At 40.2% G+C, this 17,340-nt stretch overlaps 1 protein-coding gene across 1 annotated transcript in view; it reads right to left on the bottom strand.

The window, feature by feature from the left end:
* Positions 1-227: 227 nt before the first annotated feature.
* ddx10 (DEAD (Asp-Glu-Ala-Asp) box polypeptide 10) overlaps positions 228-17,340 on the bottom strand; it is a 122,871-nt gene continuing 105,758 nt past the window's right edge. The window contains exons 17-18 of the mRNA XM_066699182.1: positions 13,292-13,455; positions 228-1,085 (exon numbers count right to left, since the gene is read on the bottom strand). Coding sequence (XP_066555279.1) covers positions 887-1,085; positions 13,292-13,455 — 363 coding nt within the window. The 3' untranslated portion in view covers positions 228-886. The remainder of the gene's footprint in view (positions 1,086-13,291; positions 13,456-17,340) is intronic.

Genomic DNA, 17,340 nt, shown 5'->3' with positions numbered 1-17,340 from the left:
AACACAAATGAGGAGTGATAAATTAATAAATGCAACACTGCATACTAAATGAGATTCTGACCAATGGAGAATTCCCCCAGGATATTCTGAAAAGAAAATGGATTCAGGAGAGCATTGAGATGTACAGTCATAAGTACTTCCAGCAGGACACGAACAAGGCTTCCTTTTCCAAAAGGCACCAAGAAACAAGCACCTTACCTTCAAAAAGATAGATTTTCAAAACCAAGTTAAAAAAAACTTTTTTTTTTTTATTGATAAGACTGATACATGACACTACAGTAATGGAAAACAACACCCTTCAGTAAATAAAAGGTTACAGACAAGCGTTTCCAATGGAAATTCAACTACAAACGTGTCCCACTTGCATTAAATCAGACTTGGTTTATGACTATATCAGGTGTTTATTAGTCTTAGTATCATACTTTAAATAGGTATGAACACACACATAGAGCTGGGCAAGGGAACGCAAAGGATGAATAACAGCTCAGTGTTAATGCCCAGAAAGAATCACTCTTGCTCAGCCTGGATAGCTTCATATTGGACTAGAGAACAGATTAATTTGACCAATTTCACACTATTGAAAGCAAATGTGTTTTAATTGTTCAACAGTGGGGATAACTGACTATGGGGGTGGGGGCAAGGTGGTGGGGTGACTAATGTTTCAATTCTAAATTACCTTTTCTTTTTACTCGACTGAAAATGGGAGAGATTTGATTGTATTTACAGGTTTATTTTCAGCCACCTGGAAGTCTCTGGCACATTTGTAATTTCAAGAGACAGTCACAGCAGAGCCCTCCCTCTCCACTCCGTCAAAGTCGATGTTGATCATAAACAGCTACAAAAAATAGCAAAAGTGACCCAGAAAGCATCCCCTGGGGCCGAATAACTAGCTCCTGTTGCCGAGCAAATGGAGCACCAGCTCTTCATCTTCTGCCAAAGACAGGCCGGTGTCGAGAGGCTTGAACAGGCTGCCGTCGCGCTGGCTCTTCGGTTTCTTCCTTTGGCTCGGTGGAGCGCGGTCCTCATCAGACTCATAGCTGCTGCTGCTGTATCTTCTCTTGCACGCAGCCTTCCCTGCCTGCGTCCTGCAGAGAGAGCAAGAGAGACAGACAGATAAATAAATAAATCCATGATTCAACCAGGCTGGTGATCGATAGTGCATATCCTAATGGGTTGCACATTATTTCAAATGAGGTGAAATGATAGCCCTTGTTTATATCTCCCAGATTACATGAAATTACACTTTAGGACACTGGGTGACCTATTAGCTGCAGATCAATTGTTGGCACGCCACCGAAGTGTGATAAATAACTGGCCAGACGTATTGGGTTCTCGTACAAACTGCGCTCAGCCCCGGACACTGTGGCCGGCGCATCCCCTTCCTGAACTGCTGAGCACAGGCCTGAAGGCATCTGAGAAAGTTCAAAGTAATCATTCAGGAGGATTTACTGGCCAAATGGAAAATAATAACTTTAACACAGTGCCTCTCCAGTACTTTTACATTGTGAGTAATCGCCTCTTATTGTGCTAATGAGAGCCCTGCATATATGTAGGGACCATGTAGGAAGCAGTTTCACTACTGCCTTTGACACAAATACATTTTTCTCACAGCTCTTTAACTGTCACAGGCAGCGAGTCTTGATTCAATGCACCGAGGGCACCGCTATGCTACGCCTTTGTTTTGTGTCACTTGTAAACGGAGGCTGCAGTGAGATGTGCTTTTACTAAATAACAGGTGACGTTTCAGACAGTGCGAGTAAACAACATATTTAGCATACTGACAACAAATAGCCTAATTACAGCGACGCCATAGAATGCATTTGGAAAACCAAGAACACAGACTTGATTTACAGGCTGTTCTCAGCTCTAATGCTTCTCGTCAACATTTAGAAGACATAACGAGAATCAAACTTTTCATGTCCCTGTGCCAATCACATGCTCAAATGGGCTCATCAAACTCTCAGAATTCACTGGGTCATGAAAAGAGGAACATTTTGGGCCCTAAATCACAGAGGCTAATTTCTATTTTTCTAGAACCTTCCTGGGATTTATGGGCACGCTGACCGAGGACACAGAAAATAAGAAACATGACTCACTTCACAAACAGCCTAAGAGCACTGTACAGATGTCACCAATACAGCAGTTCTTCAGTGCCTCTCTATAACAGTGAAGGGGTAAGATATTAAATTTAAAAAAAAAAAAAAAAAAAAGTGATTTAAAACTCATTAAAAAGCCAAGAATGCCATCATCCCTTGACATAGATCAATTGGTTTAAGTTTTCTTTTCTTTTCTTTACCTAAGCGTACAATTTCATAATCTTCAGGAGTCTCTGCTTTCTCTCTCTGCCAAACAGAGCAGGGGTGGAAAATATCATGCCCAAGAATGATCTGTGCTGTATGTCAAAAATATAAATTTCCTGCTAAATACATTTTCTCCTCCACAGGTGCTTACTTCAAAAATGCTGGGTTACCCTGACTAACAATAGAGCAAATTACTCCTTTCTGCTTTCCCTTCTTTTCCTTTAAGTTCTTCTATAACCAGAGAAATTGAACATGTATTATTTATGAATTAGGTCAAGGCAACAGTCAATTGCACCCCCCATTTAAAAGACAAGCGGGGTACTCCCCAGGCCAACACAAACCCTGAGCACATTAAGATGAGAGCAGCCTGCAGTGAAGGCTGTCCACATCGGCCCGGGGGAGTGGTGTCATGGGGAGCCGCCTTCACTTTACAGGCATAAAACTCACTCCTGGAAATAATCAGCACTTGAGCAAGAAGATCTGCTGGATTATTCCCTAAAGTAATATAACATTTTTACAGAGGCACAATACACTGATTAAAGATAAAGCAGGATATTTTTATGCTTGTGGTGCACACGCCTTCTGCTTTCAGTGGATACTGAAATAGCTGAAAAACTATTATTAACAGCAGCAGTGATCGTGTTGTTACTAGTCATATTTGTTATGTCTTTCTATTTTCACTTATACAATTCTGTTTATCTTTTGCCCTGCAACACACAACATGAAAGACCAGGCACCAGTCCAACCATCCTTTACTCTTTCCTTTGGGAGGGACCAATCAATCTTCACTTCATCCAATACACTCCAGTGCAGGATTTGGGACGAACCAGCTTATCATCTTTTGACTAAATGACAGTTTCCTCAGTTAAACCATTAGGAGCTGGTCTTCCCAAAGCCCTGTGAGGCACTCTGAGGAACCGGTATATGCTCTGGTTCACCAGTTGCAGTTTCCAATGCAGCTCAACACATCTGTGGGCAGAGGCAGCTGAGTGTTGGGGGGTGCTGTGTGTCTAGGCTAGGGGATTACTTGTTGCACAAAGAGGTGCATTCTCCCTCCAGCTGGCATGAAAAGGGTTTGAGAAACAAGGAAACCAGATGGCCACACAAGTCACCTTCCTCACAGGCGGGTGTGCACTGCCACTACGCCCCCCCTCATTGCTGCGTGACACTTTTCCAAACCAGCGATCATGCAAGAGGAGAAATAAGAGGGGCTTCTGCACTGAGCAGAAGGTAAATGTGGAGGGTGAAGGGAATTTCAATACATTTCCTATCCTGCATGTTCACATCCTAAATGTCATTCACGCTGCTTTCTAAAGGTGGAAAATTGAGACAACTGGACTGACATTAAAAGAATATATAAAATAATTGTATGTATGTATATCATTGCAAAAACTATGTGGTTTACTTTCTACGCTTTACTCAAAACCAGATACTGTCGAACAGCTTCTACGAGCCTGGAACATCAATAAACTGCTGCGACTAAGGCACTTAATAATAACAGAAAAGCAGTGCAACATTAAATATCAATATTCTATAGACATTGCTTGGATTTAGCTATGGTATGAGTTCACATGAGCCCTGGAGTTGGACTGATGTTGTCAAGTACAACAAACTGGAAATTGAGCCAAACAGCTGCATGAGAACAACACCGGGGGAACTCAAGAAACGCACCTTTCTAAAAAGTCAAATCAATACATAATCTCAGGCCCAAGGAACACCCTGCAATAGCAACAAACTGAGGACGAGGGTTTATACATTCTGAGTCAGTTACCCAGCTCTACTTTAAATCAATGGCAAAACCCTCTCAGGCCACACGGTGCTAATGAAATACAACATCATTCCCCAATAAAGGTCTCAGGGACGCGGAGTTTGAAGCATCAATGAGTGGCTGCCGATGTCACTTAATTTGCTCTTGCATCAGAAGAAATAAGCGGATAAAGATCAGATTTTCTGCAATATTTGAGTCTTTGGATTCACATGAAACCAGGCTAAAGAATACATTGGGACAGTCCATCAACTGTATCCTTTTGCAGGAACCACAAAAAACAAGTAGAGTCACATAGATCTTGTGCCAACAACACAGCTTTAACTGCAATAATATTGGCACAAATATCAGTTGAACAAAGACACAGCACAGATACTCTGGTCTCAAACCACTGATTGCACTTTAAGATACAAAAAACAAAACACATTAATGTAGAGTTGGGTTACAGGACACAAACTGATGGTTATAAATGTAAAGTTTTATTTTGGATTTTGTAATGGGGAGATGGTGAAAACAGTGGATCAGGACAATGCCCTTGTTTAAGCAATGCGTTTAAGAAATGCCAGAGAAATATGCATGTACGCCTTTAAAATAAATACATTTTTATATTCATGTTTTTAAAAAGCTACTTGAAATTTCCATTAGGCCAATCAATCACCAGCACCATGAAAGCCTGCGATCAGAAATGTAGGCTTTAATCCAAACTTGAAACACTACAGTCAAGAGAGTGAATGAATTAAATAGATGGAGACCATAGTTCATGATTAAATCTTCCTGTTAATCTGGTTACACAAAAGTTACACATGAAGTGCGGGAGGCTAACCATGGGGGCATGGGAGACCCAGAACAAACCAGTCAGGACGAACACATTCCTCTACCGCACCAGGAAGGCACGGGCCGCCTTCTCAGGGCTTTTATATTCATTAAACCTCAAGGTCTGCGTAGCTGCTTTGAACATTAAACCCAGCAGAGGATTTTTCTTTCGGCATGATCCCATAATCACTGATTTAGTGACAGCTGCAGCAATATAAAAGGTAGTAGGGAGCATTAATGAACAGTGTAAGAGGTTCAAAATACAATCCTGCAGCAGGGGGACACATGCTGAACTCGGGCTGCCTTTCAGATTGTAAGCGGTTAGGGCAGCTCATTAAAATTAAATGATCCTAATGGTCGATGTGAAGAACACAACAGACAGCTTTACGGACCTTCCAAGAATGTTCTGCCTTTTCAAGGGCCATTAAACAGTCATTAAAATGTAACTGAATAAAATACACTTAATGTAAATACAGATGTACAAGTTATCTCAGGTAACAATATATTGGTGTGTGTGTGTGTGTGTGTGTGTGTGTGCACATGGTGGTGGGCTAACTTTAGAGTTGCCGCTAACTTCCCTAGTTATAAGTCTTTTCAATTTGCGGCTTAATGTAGTGTCATAATTCCAATGTAATTAGAAAAGGCCAATAAAAAAAATAGGGAGGAAAAAAAGCTTTGTATGTGTACAATCTTATTATCTGATGATTTTAACAGGAAGCAAACATTGTACATTTTAAATGCACCTGATATCTCATTGGTTTCGCTTCTCATTATCTCAGTATTTGCTCACAGTCTCGCGGTTAATTTATTTACTTTAAAAAGAGACTTAATAATAAAAAATTAAAATAAATAAAAAGGTTTGTTCTATCAAATGAGATACGAGTTCTCTGTTTAATGTACGCAATTGAAGGGATGTTTACTCAAAGCCAACAGCACACATGGACGAAAGTTAAAGACAAGAATGATAAGGGGCTTGTAAAGCATAAGTTTTTATATTAAATAATTAAGGATAAAACTATGTAAGAATATTTAAAAATCTGAGGGGCTGGACAGCTTGATCAATGGCATTTCTATTGCTTAACATCAGCTGGAAGTGGGATATGTTTGAAAATGGGAGATGTAGGCCTACTTCCATATCTGTCAGCTTGTCTTTTTTGTGTTGATCAATCTGTTCCTTTTTATTTACGCTTCTACATCAAACCGGGAGAGAGTGGGTGGTCAAGATTTATCTTTGCTCTGACAGGGAATTTGAAACATGAGTGGGATGCCTCTGCTCTTGACATGAAATAAAAGTTTGAATCTCATTTTAGCACTGCATGATCTAGAAGAACAAAAAGTTACCCAAGATAAAAAAAAAATGAATATATGTACACACATACATACAGGATCCCATAACTCTAGGATTTATTAGACTGGTTAAAATATTTTTTTCCTGGATGACACAAAGTGCCATAATGTCTGTAAAGATCCTTTCTGCACTATTGGGGGTGTTAAAACATATTAAAAACATTTAACCCATCTTAATTCTGCTAATTGAAGCAGTTTTTAATTGTCTGAACTGGAACATGTTGGTTTTGGTACTTCGATGATTCACTGCCAAGCTGGCTTGTTAAAACTGTGCAGTGCTGACACCAATTAAACACACTGACACTAGAAAATATGATTTATATATATATATTTTGTATTAAGTATTTTTTTTTTTTTAAATACAAAACCAACTATTTCAGAAGTTCAGCGCATGCACTTTTCACAAAAACATGACATACTAACTGCAAAATACCATATGCAATACACCGCATAAAATGTATAGGGAGCGCAAAATAGTTCACTTAAATCACACAGACCTGTTCATGAGACCAAGCAGCCTGCACTAACTAGAGCTTTCCACAATTCTAGTTTTACATCAACTCATGGCAAATCCCATAGAAAGGTTTCTGTGGTATAGCTTGCAGCAATAACCTACTGCACACCTCTGTGAGAAAGTTAGTTATGATCCTGACACAGAATGACTGAGCTTCTAGTGATTGAGCAGGATTCAAATTCACTGAAGTGGGGAAGAATTGATTTGTAATCATGAACTTCCAGTAAAGGAAGAGAGGGCAATACTGGAGACTGGAGAAGTACACTGACTGATGAATAAGCAAGTTATATTTGGGGACAGTTTGAATGCTGGACATGAAAGATGATGAGAAAACAAACAACAACAAACAGTTCAAATCTATACCCAGGGATAGCACAGGCCTACATAAAGCAATCTGAAAATTCAAAATGGTTATATTTAGATAGCCACCAGAGGGAAAACCCTGATCTAGCCCACATCCTTGTTAAGAAAACAATATCATGTAAAAACTAAAAATACATACAATTGCTACATGGAGGAGTTATGCTAGAAGTGAATTATATTACTCAATGAACCTTTGTGTTAAATAAAAATAAAACCCTACAAATAAAATAACACCAAAACAGATGCCTATAAATAAATACATAAAATGGAATACAATTAACGAATGGCAGGTGGAAACAAAACAAAAAGATAAGTAAATTATTCAATCTCACAAGAACAAGCAAACAAAAAAAAATATCTTAAAACTCCTTTGCATCAAGAGACACAGACAAACCACACAGCAGGGCATAGTGTAGTGTAGGCAAAATATAGCAAAAGAAAACCTGGGAAATCAGCCAAGGCAAGTGAGAGGAAAGAAATAGTTGAATCTCATTCACAGGGGCAACCAGAGACACTGCTGATCGTAGGAGTCTGAAGCAACAAAAACACTATGAAGAACAACCAACACAGAAGAGACACTCCATTGATAATAGAGAAGAGAGAAGGAAGATTAAAAAACAAAACAAAAAAAACTATGTGGCAGTCCAAGGCCTCAGAGGGAAATTAAGATATCAGTATTGCAGTGGATCCAGCTTAAAATATGCACAATTAACCTTTGGACTGATTTTTCCTATTTCAGAACAAACAATCAAAGAGTATTGGTTTTGGATTATCTGTAAACAAGAGCGTGTCAGAAATCTGCAGCAGCTTGGTTGGCTTCCAAAACAAACAAACAAAACAGTGCCACTACAGATGAACCCCCAGGTGCACCAAAGAGCACAGTCAAGGGAGTCAATCAATCTGTGCTTAATATAGCACATTTTCACCAATGTTCTGCCACAGAGCCTTGCACATAGACACTGAGGAAAGTGCACAAAGAACAACATCAAAGGGGGAAGAGAAATATCCTAAAATACGCACCATGCATAGATAAAGGTGCACTGTGCCTCCACTTACACAGAGACGGCTTGACGCACCAAGTTCAGCCCTCAGAATCCAGCCATCCCCCCCCCCCCGGGTACATCTGCCTTTTACAGGCATCAGCCAGCGTGTCAGAGAGGACAGCAGATCTATGGAGAGCTCACCGTTTCTGTAGTACGGTTGACCTCGCTCAAACACTTTTACTCAGCTACTGTGCAACCTTGAACATTTTCAAAGGACAGACGCCAGGGTTTAATAAAGCAATGCGGTAAAAGAGCTCAGCTTTCAGATAACATTTTTCTGTTCTAAGGGAATTCCTCCAACTGGTGCTCTCCAGGAAACGTGTAATGACAGGACTAATAATAAATACCCCTTTGTGATACACAACTTTATAAGTCATGGTCAAGTAGTTAAAATAACCAACCCCTGATGTCACTGGCACACAGTGTGCTGTGGGAGGACACGGTATCAAGATCTCCATTGCGAGGGAAGGCAGCAAACTCTTCCATTGTACCTTCATTTGGGGTTTGCTGAACAAACAGCAACTTGCATTTTTTTAAATTATACTCCTTGCAAAGAAATGTCCCCAGTTTCCTATGGATACATCACTGTGAGACTTGTCAATAGCTTCCCAATTGAGTGCTGCTACAACCAATTTACTTTGGATGACAATGTGTCAGTTTTGTCCAAAAAACATACACTATTTGTTAAAGCAATCCACTCTTCTTCAAGACTCTTTAATAGTTTTACTTAAACAAATAAGTACATAAATAAATACCACTTCAGATGTCATTTCATTTCATGAAATTATGTATTTATACAAAAGTTCTTGAGAGGGCTATAGTTCACTGTAAATCTAAGAGGCTGGCTCTTTGTGGCTGTTGGCTGAACCCACACAGGAGGCAGCCTATAAAAACACAATACACAGCCAGTCACAACTGTTGAATCTTGTTGCATATTAACAATGTAACATGAGAACTGAAGTAGCAGTTTTCCATTCTCCTTCTTCCTGTAAGAGAAGACTGACAAAGGATGAAGAGGAGGAAAGAAACTGAACGGGAACCGTGAGCCTCTACACAAAAACGGGCACATTCACTGTGTATTCAAACCACTCTTCCAACCACTATCTCTGATACACCAGATTTGCTACTCACTGCCTGTACAGCGGCTAAGATATCTGAAAGATGCTCTGTGTAGATAGCGAGGAGCACCTCCCAGGATCTTCTCCAACATCTCCGTCTATACATTCAAACTGCCAGCAAACCAGATCACACACGAGAGATACAAGTCAGGGAATGCCTTCCATCGAGGAGCCATTCCCTCTTCTGTCTTGATTAGTCACCTGATCTTTAGTGAAATACACTTTTGTAAATATAATTCAGTGACATGCATTATATTCAGTACTGTGCAAATGTTTTAGGCAGGTGTGAAAAAATGCTGTGAAGATAGAATGCTTTCAAAAAGACATGTTAATAGGTTATATTTATCAATTAACTAAATGCAAAGTGAGTGAACAGAAGAAAAATCTAAATCAAATCCATATTTGGTGTGACCACCCGTTGCCTTCAAAACAGCATCAATTCTTCTAGGTACACTTGCACAAAGTTAGGGATTTTTCAGGCATATAGTCAGGTGTATGATTAAACAATTATACCAAATAGGTGCTAATGATCATCAATTCAATATGTAGGTCCCTGGAACACCCATCTAGAAGTCTGGAAACGTGGCAACAAAGCCAAGTGACTCAACTATGCACGAAAACACAGGAACTGGGCTGCAGCAAAATGGCAGCAGGTGCTCTGGACTGATGAGTCAAAATTTGAAATATCTGGCTGTAGCAGAAGGCAGTTTATTCGCTGAAGAGCTGGAGAGCGGTACACGAATGAGTGTCTGCAGGCAACAGTGAAGCATGGTGGAGGTTCCTTGCAAGTTTGGGGCTGCATTTCTGCAAATGGAGTTGGGGATTTGGTCAGAATTAATGGCCTCCTCAATGCTGAGAAGTACAGGCAGATACTTATCCATCATGCAATACCATCAGAGAGGCATCAGATTGGCCCCAAATTTATTCTGCAGCATGACAATGACCCCAAACATAAAAATCATTAAAAACTATCTTCAGCGTAAAGAAGAACAAGAAGTCCTGGAAGTGATGGTATGGCCCCCACAGAGCCCTGATCTCAACATCATCGAGTCTGTCTGGGATCACATGAAGAGAGAGAAGCAACTGAGGCTGCCTAAATCCACAGAAGAACTGTGGTTAGTTCTCCAAGATGTTTGGGCCAACCTACCTGCCGAGTTCCTTCAAAAACTGTGTGCAAGTGTACCTAGATTTAGTTATTGATAAATACACTCACCTAAAGGATTATTAGGAACACCTGTTCAATTTCTCATTAATGCAATTATCTAACCAACCAATTACATGGCAGTTGCTTCAATGCATTTAGGGGTGTGGTCCTGGTCAAGACAATCTCCTGAACTCCAAACTGAATGTCTGAATGGGAAAGAAAGGTGATTTAAGCAATTTTGAGCGTGGCATGGTTGTTGGTGCCAGACGGGCCGGTCTGAGTATTTCACAATCTGCTCAGTTACTGGGATTTTCACGCACAACCATTTCTAGGGTTTACAAAGAATGGTCTGAAAAGGGAAAAACATCCAGTATGCGGCAGTCCTGTGGGCGAAAATGCCTTGTTGATGCTAGAGGTCAGAGGAGAATGGGCCGACTGATTCAAGCTGATAGAAGAGCAACTTTGACTGAAATAACCACTCGTTACAACCGAGGTATGCAGCAAAGCATTTGTGAAGCCACAACACGTACAACCTTGAGGCGGATGGGCTACAACAGCAGAAGACCCCACCGGGTACCACTCATCTCCACTACAAATAGGAAAAAGAGGCTACAATTTGCACAAGCTCACCAAAATTGGACATTTGAAGACTGGAAAAATGTTGCCTGGTCTGATGAGTCTCGATTTCTGTTGAGACATTCAGATGGTAGAGTCAGAATTTGGCGAAAACAGAATGAGAACATGGATCCATCATGCCTTGTTACCACTGTGCAGGCTGGTGGTGGTGGTGTAATGGTGTGGGGGATGTTTTCTTGGCACACTTTAGACCCCTTAGTGCCAATTGGGCATCGTTTAAATGCCACGGCCTACCTGAGCATTGTTTCTGACCATGTCCATCCCTTTATGACCACCATGTACCCATCCTCTAATGGCTACTTCCAGCAGGATAATGCACCATGTCACAAAGGTCGAATCATTTCAAATTGGTTTCTTGAACATGACAATGAGTTCACTGTACTAAACTGGCCCCCACAGTCACCAGATCTCAACCCAATAGAGCATCTTTGGGATGTGGTGGAACGGGAGCTTTGTGCCCTGGATGTGCATCCCACAAATCTCCATCAACTGCAAGATGCTATCCTATCAATATGGGCCAGCATTTCTAAAGAATGCTTTCAGCACCTTGTTGAATCAATGCCACGTAGAATTAAGGCAGTTCTGAAGGCGAAAGGGGGTCAAACACAGTACTAGTATGGTGTTCCTAATAATCCTTTAGGTGAGTGTATAATCTATTAACATGTCTGTTTTTGAAAGCATTCTTACTTCACAGCATTTTTTCACACCTGCCTAAAACTTTTGCACAGTACTGTACATTTTAAACTTTTCAGGCAGTGCCAGCTCTGAATCACCCCAGGATCCCAGAGCACAATGCAGTTCAGCCTAGGCAGTGAACTAGCTCAATACAACTACCAAACACAATGGTTTAAAAGAGAAACAGCTGAGGGAGGGCATCCAACATATTTCACGGGTTACGTTTCACTTGCACTAAAAGCTTGGTTGGTTTTCCTGCGAGACTTCACAGCAACAGAGCGAGTGATGGGGCTCCAGTAATCACCTGTGCGGTCGATCACAGCACAGCGGGTTAGTCACCTCATTACCATGAACAGGGAAAACCAACGGAGCCCTGTGTTTAAACTACAGACACAGCAAGCAAGTTGTTTAGTTTTTTTTTTCCATTCCTTTTATTTAGAAAAATGGTGCCTCATCCCACTACACAGAAAAACAGTTATGTTAAAAAGTAAAACATCTTGGTGGGATTGTAGCATTGGTCTCAATAAGCAATGGTCGGTTACTTTCATATATGTGGAGACCTCCAATAACAGCTTTGTAGCTCTTATTACATTTAGGCAAACAAGTACCATGAAGGCTTAATCCGCTTTAGAATTTCATACCACATGGGAAAAACGCTGTAGTATTTTTTTTTTGGCAAACGCAGTGCCTGATTGTCTCTCGAGTCCAGGGATTATGTCACGTGACTGATCGTGAGGCAACGCCTTGACACGGCCCGTGGGAGGGACCACAGCAATGCCGCTCATTTCAGACAGGAAGGGGGGATAAACAAGTCTCCCTGTTCATGCATGGCAATGCTGAGCTCTGAAATACTCCAGAGGAGGCTTTTCAGCATAGATCTGTTCACTAAATAAAACGTTCCTGCAGTTCACGGCGATTCCCTGAATACCGTATGCAGACTGTGTAGCCATGCAGTAAGAGCAGAATCTGCTATAAATCACTGGGATTGCTCTACAAGCACGATTGAGAGGGAGAGCAATCACCTGCCGGTCTGGCCGGCCTGCAGGGAAGGCTCTGAGCCTGGGAGCCCTAGTGCCTGTCTTAGGCTGCCTAAAAACAGGCCATTCATTATCTTAATATTACACACAGCAATTCCTGGGTCGCATACCATGGCATGCTGCATTAAGCCAAATTCCGTGTTCGTAAGTGATACTGCTTTAAATGGCTCTCAGTGATTAAACCTTTTATGGACTATCAGTTTCGGATAATAAAGCAATACATTTTTCTTATTTTTTACACTACCGAGGTACATATACATATTCTTTTATGTCCGATATTAATTTCTTACAACAATAATGTCACCAAGACTCCAAGGAATACCAATCATAGACGGGAACACTGATAATAAAATGCACCACAGCATGGCTAATGGAAATTCAACAGCTCATCCAAACTAAACTTCTCTTTTCATACCCGTTTATACTTTAACATGGTAACGAGAAGACCACCAGAAGAATAACAGAAGGGTCACTCAACACAATGGTGCTGAACGGTGCCACATGGTACAGCAGGAACACGAAAGGCAGATTCTAACCTGAGGTCGGTGTCGGAGCTGCTGTCTTGCTCCTGCTCCAAGTCCCGCGGTCTGTCTGGGTCTGGCAGCGTGCTGGGGTCAAACTCGCCCTCACTCTCACTGTGCCCCAGGTACGCCACCACCTCCTCCTCCTCCTCCTCCGACCCTGACTCCTCTGCAGCCCCCTGAGAATAGACAAAAACACAAAATAAAGAGGTTGTTAACAAGGGAGGGATTGACACCAGATGATTAAGATGAAGAACCAGCCATTAGCACATGCATTTTGCAGACTGTTTCTAGCAGGCCGCAGAGAAGGGTTAAAAAAAGAGGGAGACTTTTATTTTGTTCTGGCCCTTTAAATCTCCATCTCAGCATAAAAAATAAAAAAAAAAAGGTTAACTGTAGCAGATAAACACTGTTAGCTAGAATAAGAGCGTGTCTCTTCTGTTTTGTCTCCCATTTTTCTCCCGAATAGACTTGGTAATCAAGTGCTTTGCAAAAGACACAACCACTACAGTTTAATGTGATCACTCACAAGCCCTGCAGCGGCTGCTGGGAGTTTAGGTCATGGGAATCAACAGGAGGATCTGCGTTGCCATACTTCTCTGTCACACTGCTCCAGCTGCACGGTACCACCAGTGACGCAGTGTGGGACCATCAGCTGAATATCTACTCATACACTCAGGCTCAAACATAGAAAAGCAGTTGTTCCTGTGAAAGATCTACTATGCTACTCCAAGGATATACAGTAGTAGGGGATTTAAAATGCAGGTAAAAAAAAAAAACGAAAATGTATGTAGTCATACATAGTGATTTCTTGAAAACATAAATCTTATTACAACCCCACAATGCATCCACTCCCTAATACTCACTAGCATCCACACAGTAACTCTGATCTATGCAGAAAAGAGGCAAAGAATCTGTGAAAGTAGAAATGTGAAGTTTGCAAAATAAAATAAAAGCTTTTGTTTGAGTGTATAAAAGGTTGGTGAATGCACACTTGGGATGTAATACACTTACAGAAATACGAGGAGTTGCTCTGCTGGAGAGGCAAAATGGAAAATATATATTTTTAATCTAAATGCCTAATATTTTCATCTGACTAAACATGATTACTTTCTCTGAATCTATTTCCTTTCCCTACCGAAATATAATTTAATTTAAAGGAAACAAAAATGGAAATAATAATAACAATTGCTGTCAGTTTGATAAAATTGCAGAGCTAGCAGGAAACTAATCAGCACAGCCTCACAAAGTGAAATGACAAGGTAATAAGTTTGAGTGGGAAAAAAAGTTATAAAAATCATGGCTGTTAAAATTAGAAAACAATAAAATCGCTTAACCATAATTAATTTTATATTGCATTTCTATTTTAAGCTTGCCATTTGGACATCAACTATGAAGGTAGGACTGGTAATAAAAAGATAAGTCATTAGACTGAAAAAATAAAGTGTGATTTAAAAGTTATGGTGAACATAAGCTCTTTATAATGAACTGAATAAGCAGAAATACATTGGTCACATCATAACTAAATTATTGAATATAAACATACAAGATATTTGATGAATGGCCTTAAATCATTTAAAAAATAACCTGAAAACTATTTGAAGATACAGAAGAACTGTATTTTTTTTATTTTTTTTAATCCAATGCAGTTAAGTCCCAGAGACTTGGATCTCCACAGATGCTCGACCAATTCCTGGGATGGCTAAAATATCACTTTTAACAAAGCTAGATATTCACTTGAGTACAGAGGGACTCAGATTAACTAAGGACAAGGAGATTTAGTAAAAAGTACATTGTAGCAGGGTAATGCATCTTCAGTAAAATGCCTGACTAAGTGAAGGAGGTGAGTACCGCAGTGATGTTATTAAGTTTACTATCTAAACCTAGTACTATAATATCAGAACAGCCACCTCTTTTACCAACAGACTTGACTTCTGTTCATTTAGGATTGGTTTTCTGACATCAGATACAATTCTGGTCGACTTTAACGGATGGCTTTTTATTCTAGTTGAATTCCATAGATTCTCAAATGAGTCACAGTTCAGTACTAAAGAACAAAGCAGACCGAATATCTGAAGACATTTTCAATTATTAGATTCAATAAAATGGTGTCTCTCTAACAACAGTGTTGAAGAAAACCTTTTTTCCTGCCCTCTTGAGTGGCAGGAGAATTCTCATATGAAAGAATGTAAACATGGATCAGAAACACAGACCCTGTGTAGGATTTATAATATACAATCCTATTATATCTACTTCCTACACTGCATCCACATCGTTAAGGTCAGCAGACAGCTTTAACAGAAGCAGAATATGCTGAGGCTTAAACCAGACTATTAGCTTTAACTAATTCTCGAAAACTCAAATCAGTAATAATGTGGGGGGAGAAAAACGTTTCAATTTGCTTTTAAGTCTACATAAAATCTGTACAAAGGCAAGTGCAAGGGAGAGGAGCTGCTTTCTCAGGAGTAGATGTAGATTAAAGCAAGTTTAAGTGTAATTACTTCTGCAATTGTAGGATGGAAGCAAAAGCTTCAGGAAATGGAGGAAAGTACTGATATCTACACTTAGTTCAATGTTTTGAGTAGGACATATGCTCTTAGGCCTTAAAACAGCAGCTTAGATTTATGAAATTGGTTTCCAAAAAATGTCAAGGCTAAGGAGATGATGCTCAATGAAGTCAATAGGTGATAACTCCAACACAGAACAGCCTGCACTCTCCATCTAAATGGACTAATTCAAGCTGGAGGTAAGAAAATTAGGTGAGAGAAGTGTAACAGTGTTGCAAGGTCATGATTGAACTGAGGCTTCTTTCCAAACGCTCCCTTCAATCAGAAACACTGTTACACCTGGGAAACAAAAGTGACTCAATCCAAGTAATTATTTTAATGAAGTAATTGGGAGGCTGAATGAAAACCAGGGAGACCCTTGAGGGATGGAGTTGCCATATACAAAGAACATGAGTGTAGCAGCACAAAACTAAAATGGAAGTAACTTATCAATGTAAAGAACATAATGTAAAGCTGCTTGACTGCATGCCCAGCTAAGTCATGTGATACTAACAGATGCTCCCAAGGGTTATTCCTCTAGGCCGCCTGTAAATACGAGACAACACCATTAAGGCAGAAATGGAAAATGTAGAAAGGTGATAGCTGATAATCCAAAATACTGATGGGAGGAAAAAAAGATGACATGTATTCATCAAATAAAATGGAGACTATAATTCCCCTCCCCACCAAATGAACAACAAAAAACACGGCAATTCGATATCTGTCTGTTTGAAATCCATTCCGCAGCAAGACTTTGTAACGATCAGTTTATTACTTGGTTATTTAATTGAGCGGAGTCACAATCAATTAAATAATTAAGAAGTTTGGCTGTAAAAAAATCCTGCTATGAACATGAATTAGAAAAACAGTATAACAGGTAGTAGCCCTGCTCTGAGAAATCATTATCCACCTGACCCAATCCCCCCAACTTCGAAAATAAAAATACTTTAGTCAGGTCAGATGTGGTAGAGTATTACTATTTTCGCTCTCTTTGATCGCCATACAAAGATGGAGGGTCACTAACTGGAAAACTTCCAACATTGACATCTTAAATCAAAGTGGATTGGGCTATTCATTCTTCAGTCTTAAATCCATCATTACCCTGGTTTATTTGGACAGGTCTTTACTTTTCACCACTTCAATGGCATGAACACAGTTGTCCAACCGCAATGCAGGCAATTGACAGTAATGGGATTCTTTAGATTGTAGACTCAAGCAGGGATTCTAACGGAATGTCAACGGTGGTTTTTAAGTGTTTCTTTTTTCTTGTTCTTTTCCAAGTGTTCAAAGGGGGCAGCCTGTGAGCTTGGGAGGGTGGGTTGCACTCCCAGTATAATGGTAGGGGAAACACTGGACTTGCACTTAAGGTTTTGTCCATGCTGCAGTTCCAGCAGAAACCTGCATACTTCCTAGGGTGGTGCTGAGAAATGGTAACTGATACCAAAACAGTAAAATCACGTGTCCCTGTTCTTTATTGTTCATTTTAAAAAATTTCATCAGCACAACAACTGTGTGTTA

Source organism: Amia ocellicauda, chromosome 3 (genome assembly GCF_036373705.1).
Source record: "Amia ocellicauda isolate fAmiCal2 chromosome 3, fAmiCal2.hap1, whole genome shotgun sequence".
NCBI lineage: Eukaryota > Metazoa > Chordata > Actinopteri > Amiiformes > Amiidae > Amia > Amia ocellicauda.
The sequence above is the reverse complement of the archived record's forward strand: the minus strand, read 5'-3'. Positions and strand labels throughout refer to the sequence as shown.